The 27,179-nt window shown below is 41.9% G+C and overlaps 1 protein-coding gene across 2 annotated transcripts in view; it reads right to left on the reverse strand.

The window, feature by feature from the left end:
* Positions 1–27,179, reverse strand: part of PPM1F (protein phosphatase, Mg2+/Mn2+ dependent 1F) — a 504,486-nt gene that overhangs the window by 15,384 nt on the left and 461,923 nt on the right. For both annotated transcript variants that reach the window (XM_044068735.1, XM_044068736.1), the window contains 2 exons: positions 19,518–19,661; positions 11,365–11,458 (listed from right to left, as the gene is read on the reverse strand). In XM_044068735.1, the coding sequence (XP_043924670.1) occupies positions 11,365–11,458; positions 19,518–19,661 (238 nt within the window). The remainder of the gene's footprint in view (positions 1–11,364; positions 11,459–19,517; positions 19,662–27,179) is intronic.

A 27,179-nucleotide genomic window follows, 5' to 3' on the forward strand; every position in this document is an offset into this window, starting at 1 on the left:
CAACTGGTCAACACTTCCACCAGAGATGACAACATATTGGACCTGGTCATCACCAACATGGGCGACCGGTGTTCCACACCGGAGGTCAAACCCTTGCTGGTTAGATCTGACCATAAACAAATCACTTTGGATATCCACATTCCACCCCCACCCCAGGACAAGAAAACTACCGTAAAAAACTTTTCAAAAGCAAACGTCACGTTACTTAAGATCATGCCATCCCAAGCAAACCAAGACTCACTCCTCCAAGAAAAGGAAACCAGTCTGGTGGACTCCTGCCACAAACAAGCTATACAATAGAAGGAGGAAACTAGTACAGAAAAGAGTAAAATCCCAAGAAGGGAAGACATCCCTGATCAGTATCAGCAAGAAACTACGATCCCTCATAAAATCATCCAAGGCAAGCTTTGAAAGAAAAATTGCCAAGGACTCCAAAGATAACCACAAGGCATTTTTTAGCTATGTCAAGAATCTAAGTGGCAATGCTCAGATCTGCTCGGAGTTAGTGCAGAATGGCACAAAATACACTGAACCGACCAATATCGCCAACATCCTGGCAGATAGGTTCAGCGCAAACTTCATCCCCAAAAGGGCCCATAACCACAGCGCAAACTTCATCCCCAAAAGGGCCCATAACCATACCAGAAGAATGTAGAGTCCCTGGAAGCACAGACACATGGGTTAAAACAGCCCTCTCCAAAGCCAAAAACACAGCATCAATGTGACCGGACGGTGTCCCAGGCTGCGTCCTACATGAGCTCAAAGACTAACTAACCCCTCACTTAAACACACTGTTCAAACTCAGCCTCTCCACAGGCTACATACCCATAGAGTGGCGCACAGCAACAGTTATTCTGCTCCACAAAGTTGGAGCCACAACAGACCCCAGGAACTATCGCCCTATAAACCTGACTAGCTTGGTCTGCAAGGCTATGGAGCGCATCATCATGGAACTCATTAACAGAGACACTGGGAACCTCCAAACACTGGACCCTACCTAGTTCAGCTTTGTTAATGGCAGATCATGCCTCCTAAACCTGGTGGACTTCTTTGAGACAGTTACCAAGGGTATAGACGAGGGAAAGGTGGTACACACAGCCTACTTAGACCTCGCTAAGGCCTTCGACACCATTCCCTATTCTGGTATTATAGACAAGCTCACCAGCCTGAACATAAACCCCTACGTCATAAGATGGGTTGCCAACTGGCACACGGACAGAACCCACATGGTGAGAGTTGCGGGAGCTAGGTGCGACTCTAAACCAGTTACAAGTGGCGTTCCCCAGGGCTCAGTCCTAGGACCCCTCCTGTTCGGCATATACTTCTCAGAGGTACAGGCAAGCACAGAAGGACTATGGATAACCAAGTTCACAGACGACTGTAAACTAGGGGCTATAACTGACTCTACGGCTGACACAGACATCCTCCAAAAGGGTCTCACTGAGACAGATACCTGGTGTCAAAATGATGGCCTCAAGCTAAATGCTAAAAAGTGCATAGTCATCCCCTTTGGAAAAAACAAAGTACCCACAAACTACCACAGAGGTGGTAGTCCCCTAAATACGGAAGACGTAATAAGGGATCTGGGAACCCAAGTAGATAATATCTCACCTTTGCTAATCACATTGCCAAAGTAGTTAGAAAATCCTTCTATGTGGCCCACCTAATCAAAAAGGGGTTCGCATCCAGATCAACAGAGGTCATTGTGCCCCTCTACTCATCACTCATCATAGAGTACAACGCCCCATTTGGGATGTACCTTACAAGACACCTGCAACAGCTGGAAAGACCACAGAAGTACCTCACCAAGAGAATCACTGGCCTCAAACAAATGCCCTATGCAGCTCGACTGAAGAAACTACAGCTGTACTCGGTTGCATACCACCTACTCAGAGGTGATCTCTGCCTGACATACAAAGCCATGTCCAACCCAGAACTGATAGACATGCTCCACCTAAAGAAAACCTTATCCCCTCGAGTCACACGCTCTAGGGATCTAAACCTCACCACAACAATAAATAGGATGTGCTGGAGGGATAGATTCCAGTCCCAGAGACTTCCCATGCTTTGGAACAAGATCCCAGTCTACATTAGGCAGAGCTCCTCGCTAACACTCTTCAAAAGAAACCTTGACGAGTGGATGGGAAACAGAAAGTTTACTTCGGGGATCACTTCAGTGGCTCTGCTGGACAGAGGCACAGGGAACTAATCTAAGGGGGCAGCGAAAGCCAACACATTCTGGCTAGGCTTATAAATGCCTTCGGGCAGATAGCCTAGCACCTACCTATGAACCTATTAACTTTTACTGACATTGGTAAAGAGCAAGAAAAAGTTTTCCCAATGGGGTACTTAGCTTTAGTTGAAGACTTTGTTCTGAAACTCGAAAATGAAAATTTCAGGAGTCAGCCGACCAGCACTTGCAAACTGCTTCTGCTTCTGGCACCACATGGCAAGAAAGACTGATGTAATGGTGTCGGCTGCATGTTTTATACTCCTGACAACCTGACGTCACGGAAGAAGAGATAGCAACTGGCACAGAACCCAAGACTTTGTTAATCAGGCCGAATGAGGGCTACTGCAAGCAGATAACCCAAATGTGATGACTGCAACAGTGAAACACGAAGAACATCCCTTTTTTACTTCTGTAAATGGAGTTAAGTCAGATACATGCCTAAAAAGTAGAGGAGTTAGACAAGGATGCCCGTTGTCCCTCACAATACTTTTTCTTAAATTATCTTCTTTTGGTCATATAAGATAAAATCTATGTAACAGCAAAAGGCATTTCTGGTATTCGTTAGAAACATTTCCATTTTGAGGATGACTTAGACCTCACCATTTCTAATGTCCTCACTCTGGTCAGGCTTTTTTCTCCCACTGGCTGAACACTGTAACAAATTCAGAATACATCATTAATCCAAATGAGGGAAAAACTTCAGTTATTAATTCAGGATAAAAAGGGTATGGGCAACAATGCTGTTTTGATAAAATTAATTTTTCTGGACTTAAATACTACCCCAGGCAAAATGTAAGTAGGTATGGCAGAAAATGCTGTGGAATGGGGGCTATGTTATCTACAGATCGTTAACACCATGGTTTACAAGGTCCGGATGCAAACCAATATACGCTGTTGTAATTTTGGTTTAATGGATGTGATGTACTATATTCCCATTATCATTTTCTAATTATTTGGGGATAATTGGCATATCAAATTAACAACTACTCATATTATTCTCATCTAAATAATGATACAAGAATTCATTGGTCCCACTATCTAAATGGTAAGTTTCAAATATGAATAGCATTCCTTTCCTGTGGACTGAAATCCTTCTACTGTTCTGGAGTCCTTTAATAATTTAGCTTTCACTAGTTAAATCTGGAAAAGTTTCTCTCTTTTTATTCCAGTTTATGTGCAATAATTGTGATTTCTGATACACTCAAGGATTTGAAAAGTTTTCAGTTAGGGTCAAACAGTACATTTCTTACGTTGCAGCAAGTTTTGCTATCTAGTTTTAAAAGAAATGAATATCTAGGGGACCAGGGACTGATTAGGAGGCTTTTGAAAAAATTTAAATAAATCTTTGTTTTTGCTAAGTCTGCTTTAAATATTTGTACTGCATTTGTGGAGATCATAAAAGAAACTTTGTTTTAAACTCATAAATAACATAATTCAACATAAAATCTTCCAACCGGCGTATCTTTAAACAGAAAAGATGAGATGGGTATATTTTTCAAAGTTATGTTAGCATAAATGCAGGCAAGTCGGTTCCTGGGTAAACATTTGGTGATTCTGATGGAAAATTACACCGTACTGATTGAAAGGATGGAATAGATGCCCATCTCATGTACAGATCACCACAATATTACTCCAGATACAGCTGGAGAACTTACAGAATTTATTTTGACATGTAACAACTTTGTTTTTAATGGAAAACATTATGTTCAGACTATGAGCAAGGAGCACTAGAATGTCTCCACAATATGCAAATCCCTTTATGGCAAACCTATGGATGACCTATTTTATAATCTGGATATAATATAGCATTAACAGCCTCAATGAATTCCACCAAGGATTCAACACAATTCACCCACTCTCTTTGGAGTACTTGACTTCAAGTTGAACCTTCCTTGATAGTAAGGTCACTGTACACAATGGGACATTACAGATGTGTGTCTACAGGAAACCAACTGACAGATGCATCTGCACAGAAGCAGTAATCATCCCAGCCACACACAAAGAAGTCAGTTATTTATAGTTAAAAATTTCAATATCACCATATTTATCCTTGTGAGGCAGAAAGACAAGCACCATTGCCATAAGTGAAAGAAGCCATGCTTGTGCAAACTAATGCTAACAGGGAGCTTGACAGAGCAGAAGACAGACTAATACAGCTACCATGACAGCAGCTGCTTCAACGACGAGAGGACCCCTCTGTAGTACAGTTCCACTAGTAACAACATACCATCCAAAACTTAAAAAATGGTCAATGAGGACGACAACTAAGAACTAGTTTTCAGACAGTCCCACTACTGTCATTTAAAAAATGCAAAATTTAAAGAATCTTCTTGCCAGAAACACATTTAGACCCCAACAGAACATAATCCAAAATGGCACAAAACCCTGAAATCATCCAAAATACAAAAAAAAAAATGATAGATGATTTGTATGGCTACCAAAACAACTTCACAGAACATGGTTCAATGTACAGGAATCCATTACATACACTTCTAAAAATGTGGTTTATCTAATCAACTGCAGGAAATGTCCTGGAACAGGTTATATAGGAGAGAAAGGCAGCCACTAGAAACTAAGGATGCATGTCCACTGACATACAGCTATATGCAAAATGACTGACAAACTAGTGTCAGCACATTTTTCCCAGTCTGATCATTCAGTTTCACACATTACCTATGTATTTTAAGGACATTTCCATAAATCTCGCTACTGAAATGTCAGCACCTGAAAAAATATGTGCCAGCATACCAAAAAAAGACAAAAAATGCAGCAGAAGGACAAATATCGAACATAACAGTGGGGGTAAGCCCCCCCCATTTCCGCCATACTTATATATGCAAACTCAGAGATCACCATACCTCTGAGAAAACGGAATATTCTAAGAAATGGACTTCTCTGACTTAGTATGTGTAAGTCCATTTTTTTTCAGCCATTCAGTCTCAGCATTAAAGGACTTACTAAAGCAGGTCCTGTCATTTCAAATGGTTACCTTTGGAGAGAAGAACAATACCAATCAAGCTAATTCAGTCACTCAATCTGGCAGTCAGTAGTATGAAGCTGGAAATTGGTTTCATGACATAATACAGCACTTGAGAATATTTTCCACTGATCAGCTAACAGTGGACACAAAGCGTACTGAAAGGCAGCAAATGCTTCTTATTGTAGTAATGCAAGATTTTATGATGAAGTTACCCTTAATCCAAACATTCAATAAGGTCTTAACTAAAAATATGTCAATATGTTTTTTTTCATTTACATAAATGCATGACTGCCTATGTCATAAATGAAAATTCAATAAAGAAGTTTTTTGTTTAAAAAAATGTTCAGGCAATTTCTTCCATCTGTAATGACTACTACTTAAAAATGAACATAAAAATAATATTTACTATGTACAAGTTAAGTACATTTATAAAATAAAGTCCTCTAAAAGACAAGAGTCATTGCTCTTAATAAGCACATTTTCCCTGCAGACTCTTCTTCCTACTCAGATGAGGAACAATATAACCACAGACTCTTCAAAGTTTGTTAATCTGCTGGCTGTTTTGCATACATTGCTGCTTATGACCACGACACCATCACTCTCACTAACTCAAAATATTTTGCTAAACTCATGTCAGTGTTTTTTTTTTTTTTTTTTTATTTTAAATGTTTGTACTTCAACATATTTTTACTTTAGCTGCCTTTGCACTTTGTTCTCCTATTCTCCTATTACTAGAATATAATATATACTATAATGCAGGTCTTAAAATCCCTTAATGTCAGGAGTAGTAAATACAAAGATGGATAAATAAATCTGTCATGTTTCAGCTTCAGTTTTTCCAGATATTAACTTATGGGACAAACATAGTTACTCAGAACTAAATTCCTTCTCCGCAACCTTAAAGATGTCGAGCTGTTTTAGACTCAACAGTCATTCACTTAAGCATTTACTAAAACAATTCCTTTCCAACTCTTGGCTATGTTCCTGTACCACACCACACTAATACCAAAATTTCTCTTTTTTTCACATGTCCGCATATTCTTTATGCCAGCTCTCTTATTTTACAGTTTCAAACCAATGCTCCCGATTCCCCTTTCGGTCTGTAACTCTAAACTGCTTCACCATACTACCGTACAACATGCTTAATTCAATATGTCCTCTCCAGTGTGACTCTGCAGAGGGAAACATTTACCTTCAGCCACCAATATTACCATTTTTTTTCTTTTCATATTCATTTTGCAATTATCTTGGGTGTGATATATATGTATGTCACTTTTAGGCAAATCAAATCGGTGGACTAAAATACAGATTACTCTAAGAACTCTCTACATGAAACACAGCAACTTACTTTGTTTCACAAGGAATCTCTACTAATTGCTTTTTGTACAGTATCTTTACTCTTGCAAGTTATCTGCCTATTGAAGCAAGGAAAGCGTGTCGTTCTGTTTGCCTTTATGTATTTAATTTATTTATTTGCATAAATATCACTTCTCTCTGATGTTGTTCCACTCTTTTATTTTTTTATCCCCCAACACACCTGTACAATGGCTTCACTCCCTCTTCCAGATGACAGTGCTCCAGTCCATTCTTTCCTGCATGAAGTGCCTTATCAGTCAATTAGCTTGCTCTATGTCAAGAGTTAGGTGTGTATGGAATTAGTCAGCTTTCACTTTCTGGCAAGGTGACCCACCCTCCCCCTAAAAGCACCCTCACAGCAGCTGTTCCTGAAGCCAGCGACACTTGAGGAGCTTTACTGTTGCTGGACTCAGAAAGGTTGCCTCTGGATGCTCTATGTTTTATGAGCATGTGCACATAGGGACCACATGCTCACAGGCTCATGCTCCATGGTTGCAATACTAAGTGCTTCCACTAGGTGTCACTCAAGTTGTGAGACGGAGCCACTTCCCACCCTCCCAGGACAGGAGAGTCAGAAGAAGCTGCTCACTACCATCCATCCCTGCCAGAGTTTCTACAGGTGCCTGATACGCTAATCGAACTTGAAATGACTTTCTGCAAACCTGTGAGATAAGTTTTTTTTTTCTTTTGCAGGGGGGGGGGCAAGGCTCCCCTGTACCCCCCAAATGTATATACATCTTCTCCAAGTTTGCACAACAGTGGAGAGGAGAGAAAACTCTGTTGACAAAAGTCATTTTGGCCAAATTACTCTGCTCTATCAGCACTCAGCGAAAAAGCTGTTGACCAAACTACAAGCTCCTCTTCAAAACCTCTGGTCTTTGTTATGCCTTGTTAGCCTTTGGGCAATCTACTTCTGCAGAGGCGGGGGAGCTTTTCAGTCCAATTTTCTGTAAAATGAAGCAAGCTGGTTATTATGATTGGAAGAATTTTTCAAGACAAGAGTTATTATGACACTGTTGATTAGAAGATTGGTTTAAGATACCAAGATGACTTGGATGATATCTTCTTGCGGACTGGCTGTGCTCTACTTCTTTTGGATATTTAAAATGACAGCAAAGGATGTATAAGGACTATATACATACATCACGCTTTAAGGATAATGTGCTCTAAAATTTATATAGCTCATTCCCCCAAGTTGAGCTCTGGAAGTGTGTACATTTAACTCCCAATAACTGCAGCCTGTTTTTGAAAAATCAAGTTATGACCTAATACTTCAGACAAATTGCTCATATCTCTGCAGCCGTAAGGGTTACTAAAGAAATTTCAATTGCAAAGTTTTCAGCACAAGCAGATCCTTGCAATGGTACTACTCAATGGATTCCAAGTCTCAAACTGGGTTTTAGTAAATATTGTTTAATATGCTGCAAATAATTTACAATATCTCAATAACCACTCAACCTATAAACATATTGTTAGCAGCATTTTTGTTCATCCAGCTGCAAGCTATCGTATGAGGCTAAGTTGTTAATTCAGCCTTAATTGGTTATAGAAATATTTAGAAAAATATGAAAATTATGACAGTGTAAATAAACAGTACATGAACAAATACAATCTCTTAAGCAGCATTAGACAGAGATCAAACATCAGTGCAGTCATGTTGCCCATCATATAAGTTTTAAGACGAAATATTTCAATAGCTTGTATGTTGCATGTGTTTGAAATTATTATTGCAACTATAAACAGGGTACATATTAGACACCTAGAGACATCAACAGGATGTGACAGCAGAAACACCTGGAGACTAAGATAAGGTAACTGCCCATGTAAGGCAGACTGGAGATAATTGCCAATAAGTTATTTCAGTTGAAATTCCAAGGGAAGACTTAGTTGTTAATATAAGAGTGTTTTAGAATACTACAGACTGGCTGCCACCCTAAGGTGTGAATATTGAGACAATTGAGAAGATGAATGCTGATGTGAAGTGTGATTTCCAATCAGGTGAGCTTGCATGTAGCACTCTCGGGTAAAGTTTTTTTTTTTGCAGGGGGGAGGTGCTACACGCATTCAGGATAATTTTTAGTGAAGTTATGGAAGCTTTACTTGTCTTACATGTGTTTCAGTTACTGATGGTGATGTTAGTTTCATGGCATTTTGAAATAAGAGTCTGTTACTTCAGTACCATAAAATTGAGCTGGGGCTACCTCTTAGAGGATTATTCGTTGATTTCTTGTTGCATGTTAAACATTTTTTTTTCTATTCATTATTTTGAACAATTCAGTGAAAACAACAGATGGCTGACGAAAAAAGTTTGGAAAGATATTTATGATTTAAAAGTACAACAGGAGAAATTATTAATGGAAGGAATATAATGTGGTCAGAGAAACAGTATATGAGTAGTGCTTCTTGCTAGACTTCGTTATAATGATGAGGTTTTATTTTACAAAAAGGGGGGAAATATCTTTGAAAAATGGTTAATTCTGCCAAAGACTGTATATATTGTTTAAAAGCAGGTTACAGCTCCTCATATTTGTATCTATACCTATTACACGATGCTTGGACTCCAGCTGTAGGTAATGTTCTCTGCAACGCATGGCTATATTTTTCATATTTAGACAGTTTTTGCTAAACAGCAGAGAGCAACAACAAAAAATCTTGCTAGCTGCAGATGGAGTTTCTCTCAAATGTAAATTATACTTCTGGATTTCATATCCACGTACTTTTGAATACAGTTTTTCACTTCTGCAGATACATTTCTCCACTGTGACACCTTCTGACATTTGGGTGTTTATAAGGACAGTTAGTAAATAATACAGACACTAATGATAAGCTTCTAATCTCCATGAAAGACACAACTTAGCATACAGCTTCATACAGCTCATTTATTAGCACATAAAGCTACAAACCAATAAAGAACATACAGCACAAGTCTGTAAGCTACATCAAAAGCCTTAGTTCTTGATATCTGACTCACACCTTTAGTTAATATGATGGGAAGACAATCAAATACTGTTTCAAGCACACTTTTATAACCACGTAACCGTAAGCTCAGTTCTACCAACTTTAAATGTCAAGGACCAACCAGGGTGTGATCCAAGACTCAAGACAAGTAGTGATCCAAGCTCAAGACAAGTATAATGCCAGGATATGTGCCTTTATTCAACAAGCAAATTTAAGAGGAGATGACCTAGCTTAGATGAGTGAAATCAGGGCATGCGGCCTTATAACTGCATGATCCATTGTGTAAACTGCAGTCATACGGATCAATGTGGGCTTCTAACGATACCAGTGGCCATCATGTGACTGGTGCAATAACCTGCATTGGTTCCATGTACAGTTCCTAGCAAAAATGCATCTTCTACCAGGAAATGCAATTACTAAAGACATTAGTGCACCACTGTTAGTCAACTCACTGGGGTGGTCAAGGACTGAATAGCATACAGTGTCAGATACTCTCATACTTTCTATTAACCATGTTTTTTTTGTGTAGAATAAAAAACTGGCAAGTACCACAGACGCACCAAAAAAATTCTTTGAGATTTAATATAGTTGGCGTTTTCGTAGAGAACAATCTGATGAGGTATTGACATTGTTCTCTATGAAAGTGCTAACTATATTCACTCTCAGTGAGTTTTTTAGTACATCTGTGGTTCTTGCCATTTTTTTTGTTCTTTTCAGTAGATTTTGCATTTGGTTTTTGCTTAGTTAGTATGTTTTTGTGTCATTGTCTGTTGACCATCATCTGGCCCCTTCTGGCCAACTGGCCAGTTTTATTACCCATCACTCGGCAAGGGTCGACTGGGACAGGCCACCATTCAGATAGCCATCAGGGATGGTTTGCAGCATTTTATTTACATGGCCTTAACAACCTATCCACAATAGCTGTAGGGGAAGTGAGGGGCAATGTAATTGGCTGGCTGCAATAGATGTCCTCCTCACTTCCAGAAAGATAGTTTCCTTCAAAAATCCTTCCCTTTCCTCTGAAACACTGGAGGTGGTTTCCCTGGTCTCCAGCAGGGAAATCACATCTACCCAATGTGTCCTCAAGTGCACTTAACCATTTTCACCCACCTGGAAAAGAAATTGGGCCACTTCCCTTCACTCTTTCCCTTCCCTATCTGGTTCTTCCAATGCCAGGGTTGCTGAATGAACTGTCACAGTCGGGGTTCTATCCCCTCAATGATTCGCAGCCAGCAAAGCCATGTTTTGTTAATACATAAATGGAACCTCAAGACTCTCGGCACAGCGCCAAACTGCAGTCACATGATGTTGCACAAGTAGCAATACATTTATAACAGTCTAGGAAATTAACCCTCATATGGGAAGAGAAATAGTACGAGTCAGCTATGGTCTAAGTGTGTGGCTAAAATTTCAGCCATGAAATGTCAAGCCTTGTCAAGACAGCAACAATGAACACATTTTGCTGCATTTTAGTCAAGAAACCTAGTCTGTGCCATTATAGGCACTAAGTTCACCAGGCCTTCTCCTGAACAGTGTCTTTAAGATGGAAAAATATGTTCAAAAACGTACCCAGCACAGCACTTCTCAACATCGTGTACTGAAGAATAACCATTTAGCAGACTAAAACTAAACTCAAAGAATGCCTTAGAAACAGCCAAAATAAACAGTAATTATGAAAACACAGATGGCATATTTGACAAAGGATCTGTGGCAAGGTCAGCTAGCAGTTTCCATGAATTCAGCCACATAAGATATTTACTGGTGTTGCAGTAACAGACTCATCAAAATGAGTTCATATGGTGAAGAAACCAGCTGGCATGATCCTGCCATTACTTACCTATTGCTCTGGAAACACCTAAGGTACCATTCACCCTCCAGCAACCCATGTATGATACACAGCCGCCCAGAGCTTCTATCCTGAGCTTTTCATCCTGAAAAACAGAACAAAAAAGCCTGTAACCTAAGACACTGCTGACACATCCAAAGGCACTTTTACATTCAGTATCATATACAAAGTAAGGATGACAGGTAAGTTTGTAAAACAATTTGGTTTATGTCCGCACTGTTTGTTCTACAGAGTTCATTTAAATCTGCAATTGGCTTCAGTACCTGTTGGGCATTAAGTAAGCAACAGCATATGATTTATTACATACCTTATTGTAACAGCATACAGTAAAGTACAGTTTTGTACCTACCATAAATGTAGATGTCCGAACAGGATAGCATCTGCAGTCCTTACAAATGGGTTGTCCTGTCGTCAGGCAGCCCTTCGGTCGGCCGGATTCCAAAGTCTGGGTCTGGCCTCGGCTGGTGTCGCACTTCACCCGACGTCATCTCTGCTGGTCTTCGGGTATAAAGGCATCAGCCGACGCCATTTTCCTCAGTGTTTCTTGCCCCAGATGCCAGTTGCCCTCTTGGAAAGCTAAATTTTTGGGTAAATGCCAATGTTTCCAAAAAGTAGAAGGCAAACAAAAAATAAGCATGTATGTACACATATACAAACAAATACACCATAAGAGATCCCCCAGCTAGCTATTAGGTGGGTAAATACCTAGGAGTACCACAGAGGGAAGGAGGGTGGGTAATCCTGACTGCAGATGCTATCCTGTTCGGACATCTACATTTATGGTAGGTACAAAACTGTACTATGTCCTTCAAGGATGCATCTGCAGTCCTTACAAATGGGTAGAATACCATAGCCAAACTAGGGGAGGAGGAAGAAGAATTATGGTGTAGTTAGGATCCCTTGCAAAACAGCAGTGGCAAACCCTGCTCGGGATCTAGAGTATAGAGGTAAGTTATAATGCTTGGCAAATGTATGCACGGAGGTCCAAGTAGCAGCCTCAATAATGTCCTTGGTAGCCACTCCTCGTAAGAAAGCTGTGGTAGTGGCTGTAGCCCTTGTAGAATGAGGCCTTATGTTCTGTGGAATTTGCTTTCCATGGTAGGAGTAACAGAATCTTATGCAATTTCCTATCCACTTGGAGATTGTCTGTTTGAAATTGCTTTTCCTTCCCTTCCTGTTGCATAAGCTACTAGGAGCTGGTCAGTTTTTCTATTGCCCTTGGTTCTGTCCAGGTAGTAGCGAACTGTCTATGTACATCCAAGGTATGCAGCAGTCTTTCCCCTGTTCTGTGGATTGGGAAGAAGGTAGGTAGGTGAATTGCCTGGTTTAGAGATACTCTGGATACCACCTTAGGCATAAATGTAGGATTAGTTCTCATGGACACTCTATCTTGATGGAAGATTAGGAAGGGTTGTACTGCCATCAAGGCCTGTAGTTCAAACCCTTCTTGCTGAAGTAATTGCCAGTAGGAAAGCAGTTTTCCAGGATAGGTGTTGAAGATCTGCTGTTGCTGCTGGTTCGAATGGAGGGAGTGTCAATTTTTCTAGCACAAAGTTCAAGTCCCATGCTGGTAATGGTGGTTTCCTAGGAGGTTTTACATTTTTGATTCCTCTGAGGAACTGCCTGAGTAGAGGATGTGAGAAGACAGGGGATCAAGCTGTATTCTGCAGAAATAGCTGATGCATGTATCTTGATGGAGGAATAGGACAGGCCTGTATGGAGAAGCTCTGCCAAATACTCCAGGATGTTGGAAATATCTATCTTTGACACATCTTTCCCTCTTTCAGTACTCCAAATGACAAACCTTTTCCATTTTCCTGCATAGTTCCTTCTTGTTGAAGGTCTGCGGGCCTCAAGGATAATGTCTTTAACCCTTTGGGATAAATCTGGGTTAGTTGCTCTTATGTAATGTTCCAGGCAGTCAGTTGCAGAGTTTTCAGGTTTGGATGCAGGATGTTGTAGTCGCTCTGAGTTAACATCAAAGGAATCAGGGTAGTGTCCACGTTCCCCGAGACATGCTCCTCAGCAATGGATACCAATGTTGTCTTGGCCAATTTGGAGCTATCAGAATTATCCTTGGACGCTCCTCTTTGATTTTCAGTAGTACCTTGTGCATCAAAGGAAGAGGTGGAAATGCATATGCTGTCAGGCCTTTCCAACTGAAGGATAGAGAGTCCACCTTCCAAGCAAGTGGGTGGTATGTCCTTGTGCAGAATTTCTTGAGCTGGTGATTGAGTGGGGATGCGAATAGGTCTATTTGTGGCATTCCCCATTTCTTTGTGATGGCCTTGAAGATGTCCGGGTGTAGCATCCATTCGTGAGCATCCGAGGTAGTTCTGCTTAACATGTCTGCTAGGATGTTTTCTTTTCCTGGTACAAATATTGCCTGTAACTGAATGTTGTAGCTCAGAGCCATATTCCATAGGTCCAGAGCCATTCGACATAGGGGGTATGAATGAGTGCCTCCCTGTTTGTTGATGTACCACATGACTGTGGTGTTGTCTGTCCTTATCAATTGGCCTTCTTTGAGGAATGGTCTGAAATTCTGGATTGCTAGTTTTACTGCCAGCATTTCTTTTTGATTTATGTGCAGGTGCAGCTGATCTGGAGTCCATAAGCCTTGAATGCATTTGTCCAGCATGTGGGCCCCCCAACCTAGGTCTGAGGCGTCCGTTGTGATGGTTTGGCTTGTTTGCATGTTGTGGAAGGACAAACCTGGGTTTGACTGGCATGCTTGAGCCCACCATAGGAACTCTTGTTTCAGGCATGGAATTAGTGGTATTTCGGTTTCTAAGCTGTGCCTGTGTTGAGACCATAAATTCTTTAGGTACCACTGTAGCTTTCTCATATGCAGTCTGGCATGGGGGACCAGGATTATGCAGGATGCCATGAAGCCCAAGGCCTGCAGTACTTTCCTTGCTGTTAGTTTGCTCTGCTTTGTTAATGCCAAGAAGTAAAGAGGAAGTTGTTCTTGTTTTTCTGCAGTTAGGAATGCCATCTGTTTTACTGTGTCCAATTCTGCACCCAAGAATGTTCTTGTTTGGGATGGTATCAGTCTTGACTTTTTTAAATTGACTGTGTATCCCAGGGCTTGTAGTAAGCAAATGACTCTTTGTAAGTCTTGTGTCAGCTTGCTTTTGTTGTCCGCTTGTATCAGGCAGTCGTCCAGGTATGGGTAAATTTGGATTCCCTGTAGCCTGCAATGAGCGATTACTGATGCCAGGCATTTCGTGAACACTCTGGGCAGTAGATAAGCCAAAGGGCAATGCTGAGAATTGATAATGCTCTGATCCTGCAAGAAATCTGAGGTATCTTCTGCAATTTGGTCGTATGGGGATGTGCAGGTATGCCTCCTTGAGATCTAGAGTTACCAGCCAACACTCCTTGCCCAGCATGGGAAGAAGTTGCTGTAGGGTCAGCATTTTGAATTTTGGAACAATGATGAATGTGTTTAAAGCGGACAGGTCGAGAATAGGTCTCCAACTTTTCTCTTTTCTTGGTACTAGGAAGAGTCTGGAGTAAAATCCTTTGCCCTGTTCTGTAGGTGGTACCCCTTCCACAGCTCTCATCTTTGTTAATTGAGCTATTTGTTTTAGAGCTTCTGTCTTTTGATTTGGTGGTAGGTTTGGCATTCCTCTTTTTACTGGTAAGGTGTGGAAATGAAACCTGTAGCCTTGGTCTATAGTTTGCAAAATCCACTTGTCTCTTGTGATATAGTGCAAATTTTTTGAAAATAAGGCTAACTTTCCGCCTAAGGGTGCTGCTATTTGTTCCCTGGTAGGCGGTGTCAGAGCCAAGTCACTGTGATTGTCCTGTTGCAGTGGCAGTGGTTGTGTCTGTGCCTCGTTGGTTATTGCCTTGCCACTGGCGTCCTCTGTAGGCACCTCCTCTGGATTGATTTCTGCCTCTGAACGCCTATTCCTGCCTCTCTGAGATTTAGAGGAGTCTGGAAAGGACCAATTTTGGAAGGCCAGTTCCTGCTAAACCTTGGGGCTGAACCTGTAAGAAATCTTTAACTGTTTGTACAGATTTTGCCTTCTCTTCCATTTTCTTCATTACTTGTTGGGCAGGAGGACCAAATAGACTGACCTTATCCATAGGAGCATCTAATAGCTTTGTTTTAACATGATCCGCAAGACCTGTTCTTTCAACCATGCATGCCTTCTTATAACTGTGCCAGTCATGGCTGATCTAAATGAAGCCTCCAGTGCATCATAGCCACATTTTAAAGAATGGTTACTAACCTGCTGAATGTTATTCACCATTTCTAAAACATATTTCTTATCTAAGGAATCATCAGAGGACAGTTTCTTAGTTAACTGATCAAGCATAAACTCTTGGTATTGGATCATATGAAACTGACAGTTCAAAGCTCTAGCTGAGAGAGTAGCAGAGGTGTATACTTTTTACCCCATCTCTAAGGACCTGGATTCCCTTTCAGAAGGGAGAGGGTTTTCGCTGAGGTCGGCTACTGCCTTAGGCCCCTGGGAGATAGTCTCAGGATCTGCAAGAGGAGCCTTGTATAAGTGGTGATGAGTGTCCAGAACCCTGTAAAACCTATCGGGCTTGGCAGGGGCTGGAGGTAAAGTATCAGGAGCAGTGCAAGCATCATTAAATGCATCATCCACAACAGGAAGAACTGGAGGTATAGCTAAGGGCCTATGTTGCGGTAAGTGTAGAAAGGTCCTAAGCCTTTTTCTTGAATCTGAAAAATCTTGTCCCTGCCATTGGAATTGCTCTCTCATGGCATGTAAGGTTTCCCCAAAGGAAAATTCCTCTGGTGGAGAGGCAGAAGGTATAGATTCTTCAGCATCGGAATCTTCATAAGTAGAAAAAGGAGCCTCTGGATGGTCTGTATTGTCTGAATCATCAGAAGAGTCATCTGAGGATACTGGCTCAGGGGGCTCTGCTCTAGGTCTCTTTTCTGGAGTTTGAGAGGCCCTGTCTGGGTGAGATTGGGATCCCCTTATTAAAGAGATGAGATCCTCTGCCAGAGTAAGCATTTGGGAACTGGAACTGGGCCTGTGAGAGGGGGGCTTAACAGGCACAGACTTAGCAGTTTTGGCTGCTTTAGCCCTGGCAAAGGCCTTTATAGACATGGCTGCAGGAGGCCTAGCAGCACCACGTGCTGGGGTAGAGACATCCAAAGGGATGGTGTCCGATAATTCTAGAGAAACCACATTAGTAGGCAAAACTTCAGAGGCCGATTCAACGAGGGTAGCAGGGGCCTCGGTAGTAGTCATGGATTCGGCTGAAGATTGACCCGTTTGCTCGGTTTCGGCCGAAACCGAGACACTCACGGTTTGCTTAACCGTGGTTTCGGCCGAAACCGCGGACCGCGAGTGTCGGTCTTTTTCTTTGCGTTTCTTAACAATTTGAGAAGTCGGAGGATCCGACGGCATAATGTATGCAAAATCTGAGCCGAAAAACTGTTCAGCAAACTCCGACCGACGCCTAAGCGTCGGTTGAAGGAAGCACAGGCTAAACAGGCTGCTACGTCGTGGTCTGGGCCTAAACAAGGTAAGCAGTAAGAGTGGAAATCTTTATGAGGTATTTGTTTCCCACAAGTTAAACAGTTATTCACTTTTTCTGACATCGGCTGAGGCAAGAAAGAGTCCCCAACGGGGGTACTTAGCTTTTTAGAAGTCTTCGAAGTAGTATTCGGTAGTAGTAATCTCTGGATCTGACCGACCGGCACTTGTGAACAGCTTCTGCTTTGGGCACCACGCGGCAAGAAAGACTGGGGAAAATGGCGTCGGCTGATGCCTTTATACCCGAAGACCAGCAGAGATGATGTCGGGTGAAGTGCGACACCAGCCGAGGCCAGACCCAGCCTTTGGAATCCGGCCGACCGAAGGGCTGCCTGACGACAGGACAACCCATTTGTAAGGACTGCAGATGCATCCTTGAAGGAAATCAGGTTGTTGTTGGAAAGGGGAGGACTGCGTGTATGCAGTTCCCCTAATGTTTCTAAATTAAGGGAATGACTTACAAGACAAAGGAACCTCCATGAAGGAGTAAAAGGCATTTTCTCCAAATAGCAGGAAAAACAGAAGCAGACAGCGGGAGAGAGAGAGAGAGAGAGAGCTTATACAGCAGCATTGATCTTACATGAACACTTAAGGTTATGGGGAACATGTTCAAATTACTGTACTAAATCTATTGTAAGGATCACTGCTGCTTTTTTACAAACATCACTGTACTTCATTACCATGGGCAGCTTATCTTTTGGACACTTCCACCTATAAAATAATTACATTTTTTTTGTCGCTCACATGCTAATAAATTAAAAGCACAAGACTCCTCATATGCTGTTAGGAATTACTCATAATTTAAACTGCACACACCTCACTTCTGTTTGACTTCATGGGAAAAATGTTTCTATAAGCTAGCCCCTGCTTCCTGGAACAGTTTACCATTAGAAACTACAGCCACAGGCAACCGCCTGCTACTTAAGAGAAAATTAAAGGAATGTCTACAAATACAGACCCAAGGTACATGTTCTAAAGACACAGGATAATGCACTTTATGCTTCATCTCTGTTCCTTAACAACTTTCAGACATACTGACCATAACAACTGTATGTATACAAACTAACTTCTCTTCTAACAGTACTGTCACTTTCCACATTCATCTAGTCTGTATTTGTTACATAATACTAAACCAATAATCATTATTTCCTGTACTACTCTCATCAAACGTCAGTTTCTTTTGTCTTAGATAAATCTACTGTGCCTCAAAAATGTCATTTCAATCAATTTACCTTTTCCTAATGTGTATTCTGAATATTTCATTACACTATAAAATTCTGTAATTGAGAATGGTCTACAAAACCCATTACTTTGAACATGAATGTGTTTCAGTATCTTGTTGTTTGTAATGTCTTTGCTACATGGCTGAGGAAGTTGCTGAAGAGGGCCCTGTACTAGACCACCCTCCGAGTTAGCAATTTTAAGTAAATAAACAAACAAACCAACCAACCTTCCTTCAATTCAGGAGCCACACAAGCAGTAACAGACAATGCTGACCTTCAGTATAAAACAGTAAGGCCTTGCTGAGTCTATTTATGGTGGCTGCCAAAAAAGCAATTACTTCTTTTTCTTTAGGCTTTTCCTGGTTAGGGGTTGCCACAGCGGATCACCCATCTGCTCATGACTGGCAGTGGAGTTTTACGGTGTTGACTTGCCAGCCAGGTGCCCAACCTTCCACAGAAGGCATGCACGCATGCACACACACACACACACACACACACACACACACACACACACACACACACACACACATGCACGCACGCACGCATAAGGCCAATTTAGAGTGTCCAATCCACCTACAGCATATCTTTGGGATGTGGGAGGAAACCGGAGCACCTGAAGGAAACCCAGGCGACTACAGAGAGGACATGCAGACTCCGCACAGAAGGCACCCCAACTGAGGATCGAACTGGAGAACCTCTTGCTGTGAGGCGGCAATGCTCACCGCTGCACCACCGTGGCAAATGGAAATCACAGTCTAAACCAACTGTACTAGAAGCAGTGAATATAGTAACAGAGATAAAACAACTGGAATTGGGATCTTTAGAAAAGGGTAGGAACAAATTACATAGAAAAAAAAATGTAAATTCTGGGAACAAAGGAACAAAGTTTGAAAGAAGGCAGGATTTGAATTAGCTATGTAATGTTTGACTGACAATGACTGGACAGAGTATAAGTGATGTATAATGTTTGCAGCTAAAATTATAGTTTGTGATGTATAATGTTTGCATATAAAATTGCCAAATGGCTGGTTTTCATTTATATAAATGTATGATTGACTAATAAAGATGTTTCTTGTTTAAAAAAAAATGTTGACCTTCAGCATAATCCAAGGCAGGAAGCAAGAATCTGGGATTTTCCCCTCATCTGACAAACTACTTCTATAGACCGGGTCTACGAATGTTTTTGAATGTGGGCTTCCACAGCTACACTGGTCAGATAAACAACTATCAATCTGACCAGCAGTCACACAGATGGTTCATTTGAGGCAATGCACAGAAAAGGTGTCTACTGAAGCCCCACCCATAAACCAGCAAATGTCACACTCACTGCTCATATTCTGCTGTCTTACTGATTCTGATCAAGATATCTTATTAGTTTGGTTATGCTCACCTCTCGTTCTGGTCTGTGTGCCTCCATAAGAGTAACATCTTTCCCATGTCGCACCATCATCACCTGAGAATCACCAAGCCATGCGACATGTAAGGTGTTTCCTGAGATCAGTGCAGTCACACCAGTTGTGCCACTACGAAGTTTCTATGGGATGAATTCAAGGAAAACAACATAATTAAAATAAAAGCTTCTCATTTTTTGGTTTTTAAGGTTTTATATCTTTAGACTGCAATGAAAAGACCACAAACAAACGAACCACTGGTGTAGCTGTGTGACACATACAGGATTGCAGTTGTACAATGACAATGTAAATGCTCCTTACATCTTATAAAAAGTCTAAGATGCAGCCCTGGCATTACAGTTGTAGCACAGGTAAGGTGGTGGTTTAGACTTTATATACCTGCACAGCACCTGGGTTCCCACATTAAACAAACAGACAAGCTTTTAATCAACTGCCAAATTTACAAGTGGGGGTCTCTCCCCTGGCCATGTTCATTCTACACAAGATTTAAATTTCACACAGGTGAACTGGCAGATTGCAAATGTAATGTTCCTAGGTCTATGATAGCTTGTGCTGGACTATTGAACCAGTGATCCAGAAAGAGTGCAACACACAACCAAATTTACTGGATTGTCAGGTACATTTAATACCATAATTTACCACTAAAAGGGGTCATCTCTTGTATGAGGCCACTCATAATGTTAGGTCTCCATAAAGACAGAAACATAGACTCCAGCACACCTGAAGGATACTATACATACAAAATCTGTTTGTGTAGTCAAATATAAAAAAAATAAGAAAACTGTGGCTTTTTGAAAAATACAGCTGTGTAAGAACTTACTATAACAGCAGATGCCCTGCTGATAACTGTTGCACTATTCCAATGCCACTAAGTTATCTCACTAAGGTAACTCGATGTCCGTCCAGAGTGCCAAAGCCAAAAACCTTCCACATGCTTATATGTCCAGTGTATGGCCTAAGCCTGTGGGTGTAGTGCGGTACATTAGCAGATGAAGGAGCATAAGATCCTGAGACTATCTGAATACAGGAAACCCTGGAAAAACCTGAGTAATAGAACAAAGGAAAAGAAGGTCTTCTAAAAAGTTGGGGAGAAGGAACTGCTCCTGACACAGTTCACATGATGTATAAAGACAAGTAGAAAGAGCGAGGGGGGGGGAGGAGGGAGGGATACAATACTGCAACAGTGATCGGTAGGACTTCTACTGTTATGTTAAATTGCTATGCGATTGCACTGGGTCCTTCCTAAGATCACTGTTGCAGTATTCCAATACCATTCCGTGATTTCCAAAGCTAAGAAACTGCTGAGGGTGGACGGACCAAAAAAATGCATATCTAGAGAAAAATGTCCTATATCTAGAAAAGCCGTTTACTTTGTAGTGTTTGGTGAAGGTGTGTACAGATGATCAGGTGGCTATTTCCAGAATGGATCTGGAGTCAACACCTTTGAAGAAGACACCAGAGGAGGATATTAATCTGTTACAGTGTGCTTTCACGGGTGAAGACAGGGACTTTATACAGTAGGAATAACAGAAGAAAATGGATTTTGAGACCCAATTAGAAACTGTCTGCTTTGGGACTGGGTTGCTCAACTTGCCTTCCTGGAAGGAGTCAAAAACCTGGCCTGTTCTCCTAATGCCTTTAATCCTATCAAGATGGAATCTTATTTGTATGTGTACATCTAAGCTAAGGAGTGCAAAATCCTCTCACCTCTGTTCCGTGGATTTGGGGAGAAGGTAGGTAAATGTATAGAATGATTAAGAGAGAATTCATTTACCATCTTTGACATGAAAGAAGGATTTGGCCTAAGGAAGGCCATATTGTTCTGGAAAATAAGAAAAGAAGGGATAGCCATAAGGGCTTGAAGTTCATAAACCCTTTGGGCAGTAGTAAGGGCCAGCAGTAAAATGGTTGTCCATGTACAAAATGTCAGGCATACAGAAACTACTGGTTCAAACGTTGGCAAGCTAAGTTTTTACAAAACGAAGCTGTGATCCTACGGGTAAGGCTGGATTGTGGGAAAGGGTGTGTGTATAGCACTTCTAGGTGGTTCAAGAGAAGAACACCCTGTAGAAACTGTTTCACTTAATCCTTGACAGTACGGGGAGATTAAGTGACATGCAGGCAGACACGGCAGATAGATGTGTCTAGACAGAGGAAGAGGCTAGTCCAATTCTGAGTAGATCACACAGGAAGGACTAAATGGTAGGGACCCCCATTTGAAGAGGGTTCTTATTCTTTTAATGACACCAGATAGAAAATCTTTTTCTTCTGGATAGGTAAGACTTTCTGATGTTAGGTTCTCTCCTCCTGGAGCACCTGAAACATATTCTCAGAAAATTGGGATTAAAATTCTGTGATTCACAGAGTTAGGTTGATAGCCCATAAGATAGGATGAAGCAGACAGTCCTTCTGTGCGAGTAAGTTCACTTTGTAGGGTAACTTGTGGCGATGGCCCCTGGCTACTGGATCTTCACTAGAACTTCCCCTTTATTCTGAGGATTAGGGAAGAAGGTTGGCAAAAGGATGGATTGGTTTAGAGCCACACTGGACACCACCTTAGGCATAAAGGATTGGTCAGTCCTGAGGGAAACTGTCAGCGTGGAAAATAATGAAGGGTTCCACAGCCATAAGTGCCTGTAACTCAGACAGTCTTCTTGCTGAAGTTATGGCTAAAAGCAAGGCTGTTTTCCAAGAGAGGAATTTTAACTCTGCTGAAGCAGCAGGTTCAAAAGGGGGAAGCGTGAGCTTTTCCAGTACAAAGTTAAAGTCCTAGGCAGGGGTGGGTGCTCTCCTAGGGGGCCTTAAGTTGTTAGCCTCTCTCAGGAACTGTTTGATGAGAGGGTGAGAAAATAGAGGAGGCTCAGTATTATAATGAGCTGAAATGACAGAGGCATGAATCTTAATGGAGGAGAAAGATACGCCTCTGTGGAATACCTCTGCTAGGTAATCTGGGATTTGAGGTAAGTAGGGCAGTGCTGTGTCCATTCCTTGAGACTGATTCCAGGAACAATAACTTTTCCAGTTTTCAGTATAGGATTTCCTAGTACTAGGCCTTCTGGCTTCAAGAATGACGTCCAGCTCCTGTTTGCTGAGGGTTGCTGGTGGTGTATTCAGGGGATAAGCCAGGCTGCAAAGTTTAGGATTTGTAACTGTGGATGCAAAATCTGTCTCTCCTGCTGAGACAACAGGGTAGGGGTCTGATGAAGGTACCAGGGTGGCACTGTTGTCAGGCTGTGTAAGACTGGGTACCAATACTGGCGTGACCAATCTGGGGCAAGAAGAATTGCCTTAGGTCTGTCCTGTTTGACCTTGAGTAGTACTTTTGAGAGGAGGGGCAGAGGGGGAAAGGCATAAATTGAGAGGTGTCCCATTGGAAGAATAGGGCGCCCACTTTCCAGGCCCTGCTGTGAGGGTTCCTGGTGCAAAATTTGCTTAACTGGTGGTTTTTGGGGGAGGCAAAGAGGTCCACCTCTAGTGTCCCCCCACCTCTGGATTAGAAGGTTGAAGGTGTTGGGCTCCAATTTCAACTCGTGTGGATCTAGGAGATTTCTGCTTAAGTCGTCTGCCAGTGAATTTTGTTTGCTTGGCAGGAATTGAGCTTGTAGATGCACTTGGTTGCTCAAGGCTGTGTTCCACAGGGCCATGGCTAACCTGCAGAGTCGGTAATAATGGGTTCCCCCCTGCTTGTTTATGTACCACATAACTGTGGTGTTGTCTGTTTTTATTAGCAGCTGGCCTGGAAGGATTAGGTATTTGAAGGGTGTCAGAGCATTCTGTACAGCTAGCATCTCTTTTTGTTTGATGTGCAGGAAAATTTGGCCTGGGCTCCACTTGCCCTGAATGAATTTTCCTGCCATGTGAGCCCCCCCCTGCATAGTCTGATGCATCTGTTGTCAGGGTTTGGGCAGCGAGGGGTTGAGTGAAAGGCAGTCCCATGTTGTGGTTGCATGCTTCTGCTCACCAAAGGAACTCTGCCCTTAGAGAAGGTATGATTGGAATGACTGTTTCCAGGTCCTGAGAATGTTGGCACCAAAGACCTTTTTAAGTACCACTGAAGTTTCCTCACATGCAGTCTTGCATATGGAATTAGCAGAATACATGAGGCCATGAACCCTAGGGCTTGCAGTATTTTCCTTGCAAATATAGCTGGGTTTTGTTGGCCATTTGTTTGAAGTAGTTAGTCAAATAGACATGTTTTTTCTGGAGTGAGAAATGCCATCTGGGAAGTTGTATTCAAGCTTGCTCCCAGGAATACCATTTTTTGACTGGGCACCAGTTGTGATTTCTTTTCGTTGATGGTGTACCCCAGTGAAGTGAGGAGGCTTTTTACAAATGTCAGGTGCTGAAGTAGCAATTCCTGACTGTCCGCCTGAATCAGGCAATCGTCCAAGTATGGGAAAATTTGGATATTTCTCTGCCTGCAGTATGCAATGGCTGGAGTCAGGCACTTTGTGAATACTCTGGGCACAGCAGATAAGCCAAAGGAAAGTGCAGAGAACTGATAGTGCATAGAGCCAGCACTAAAGCGTAGACATTTCCTGTAAGACTCCCTTATGGGGATGTACAGATAAGCTTCCTTTAAGTCTAGGGTGATTAACCAGACATCCTTGGCTAACATAGGGAGAAGCTGTTGCGGGGTACGCATTTTGAATTTTGGGACCACCAGAAAGGTGTTGAGAATTGATAAATCCAGGATTGGGTGCCAAGAGCCCTCTTTTCTGGGCACCAAGAAGTGTCTGGAGTAGAAACCCTGCCCCCTTTGTTCTACTGGAACAGGTTGAATAGCTCTGATATTGAGCAGGGAAAGTACTTGCTTTTGAGCCTCTGCCCACTGGTTTGGAGGAAGGTTTGGAAACCCGCTTGGGGTTGGCAGTGAATTGAAGTAGAATCTGTACCCCTGGGATACGATGTTTAGGACCTATCAGTCTTGAGTAATGGACATCCAGTTTTTTGCATGAAGGGCAAGTTTTCCTCCTAGGGGCACAAGTAATTGGGCAGGGCTGGGAAGGATAATTGAAAAGTCATTGTGAACTCTTTCCATAAGGGGGCGACTTACCACTCCCTGTTTTTGAGGTGGGAAGCACACCATTGTTTAGATCTCTGTACACCCTGAGCCTGTAGTCTGGGTGGCCCGTTTCCACTGGGTTTGGAGAGAGAAGGCCTGGAAGGGGCTGGAAAAGGACCAGTTTTTAGAAGGCCAATGCCTGCCGAATCTAGGTGGCTGCACTTGTAAGAATTCTTTAACAGTTTGCATAGGTTTAGCTTTTTCTTCCATCTTTTTAAGAACCTCTTCTGCTTTGGTGCCAAACAAATAGTCCTTATTTAAAGGAGCATCTAGTAATTTTGATTTGACATGATCTGGCAATGTTTGTTCCTTCACCCAAGCATGCCTTCTCAGTACAGACCCAGTGACTGCAGCCCTGCAAGATGCTTCTAGGGCATCAGAGCCACACTGCAAAGTATGCTTACTAACTTGGTTTGCAGAATGTATTAACTCTTGTAAATCTTTATTTTCTGCACAATCTCGGATAAACACCATTTTTTGTTTAATTAGTTCTATAATATGTTGCTGGCACTTCAACATGTGAAACTGGCAATTCAATGCCCTGATGGCAAGAGTTGCAGAGGTATATACCTTCTTATACCTTCTTACCCCATCTGTCTAAAGCTCTGGAATCCCTGTCTAAAGGGGTAGGGTTTTTGGCTGTAGTAGCCTTAATCCTTTTAGGTCCCTGGGAAATGGTCTCTGGATCCGCAGTAGGATTCTTAAAGAGAAATTTGTGAGAATCAGGTACTCTGTAGTACCTGTCAGGTTTTCTAGGGGCCCGGGGTAAAGTGTCTGGAGTAAGACTGGATTCCATGAACACATCATCTACAACATCCAGGACAGGGGTTATAGCTAGAGGCCTGTGCTGATGCAACTCTAAAAATTCCCTGAGTCTCTTTTTGGACTAAGGATAGTCCTGGCATTCCCAGCGGAAATGCTCTCTTAAGGTATGCAAGGTTTCACCAAAAGAAAAATCCTCTAGAGGGGAGGCAGAGGGAATGAATTCCTCTGCATCTGAATCCTCATAGGCTGATAAAAGGCATGTCCTGATAATCAAAAGGGTCAGAGTCATCGGACTCCTGGTCTATAGAATCAGAATGAAACTCAATTCTTTGTCTCTTAGCAGGGGAAGGCTGCGTTCCCCTAATTAGGGTAATAAGGTCTTCAGCCACTCTAAGCATTTGTTTTTGTGGCATGGGAGCTTGAGTATGTGCTTTGATCATCAGTTTTCTAGGCATAGTGCGTACTCCGGGCCTGAGAAACTCGGTAAAAACGAAGTTGTCGGTTTAATTTGATGAATGATTGGTAATACTGATTTGGCTGTAGTGATGAATTCCCAGGCTGGAAAGGACAAGGTTACTTTTTATGGCAAGGGAATTCCTGGACTGAGAAGGGAGGCTGAAGGCAGGAGATAGGCTAACTTGTCTGGAAAAGGAGGTTTCCCCTGACTTGGAGTTTCTGGCAGGTATGCCATGAAATCATTTTCTGGGCTGTTTCCTGCCTTTCTTAGAGGGTTTCTTATCCCTACAGGTGAATAAAGTCGGCTTAGTTAGGTAACATATTTGATATCTAGGTACTGATGTGAGAAAAATCTGTTTAAAATCCTGTATCATTTTATCCTTCACTTGCAAAGTTTTGAAAAGTTCTGCCGCAGAGGGTCCAAATAAAAGGTATCTGTTATGGGGGAGATCCAAGAGTTTGGCCTTAACATCCTCAAGGAGGGACTGTAGGATAAGCGAAATAAGCATGCTAATAACTGATCCAGTAGCAGAAGCCCTCAAAAAAGCCTCTGCAGCATCATAGCTGCATTTAATTAAATTTTTGCTACTTGTACAATTTGCCCCTGCAAATAAATCCTTATTTAAATCCCACAAAATGGACAAAAGGTATCGTGTCATTTTAGTCTGATAATTTAAAGCTCTGAAGGCAAGAGTGGCAGAGGTGTAAACCTTCTTACCATACTTGTCCATGGTTCTACTAACTCAGTCGGATGGCAAAATATTAGCTGCTGGCACAAGCTTAGTAGGTTTGCTATTAGAAATGGAAAAGTTAGAAGGATATGAAAAGGATTCTTGTAAAGAAATGTAAGGTCCTCAGGTTCCTAATAAAACTTATTAGGCTTCTTGGGTGCTGTTGGCCAGGAATTAAGAGAAGTGGAAGCAGATGCAAAGGTATCGAGGAAGGCCCCCAAGACTGAAGGAACAGAAGACAACGTAGGAGTTTCCATGGCGAGTAAATTATACCTTTTTGTAGCTCAGATACCAGTTTGGATTCCCAATCAAAGTGTTGGTTCTTTTTAGTTATAGTTTCCCCAAATGAGATTTCCTCAATGGGGGAGTCAAGAGACAAGGTGTTATCAGAAGCAAGCTGACCAAGACAATGGATCTGTGCAGGATATGTTAAGGAATCTTTATCAAAATCAGACTCCTCCTCCTCCTCAGATGAAGATTCAAGTTGTCCATTTTGAGGAGGTTTCAAAGACAGGATGGCCTTATACAGACCCTGTCAGAACAAAACGTATTCCTTTTCCTAAGACATCTAAACAGGAGAAACGTTTTTAGTTTTCTATTTCTTTTACTTATTGGTGATACCT

This window comes from Protopterus annectens, chromosome 4.part0 (assembly GCF_019279795.1).
Source record: "Protopterus annectens isolate FY-2018-M chromosome 4.part0, PAN1.0, whole genome shotgun sequence".
Lineage (NCBI taxonomy): Eukaryota > Metazoa > Chordata > Ceratodontiformes > Protopteridae > Protopterus > Protopterus annectens.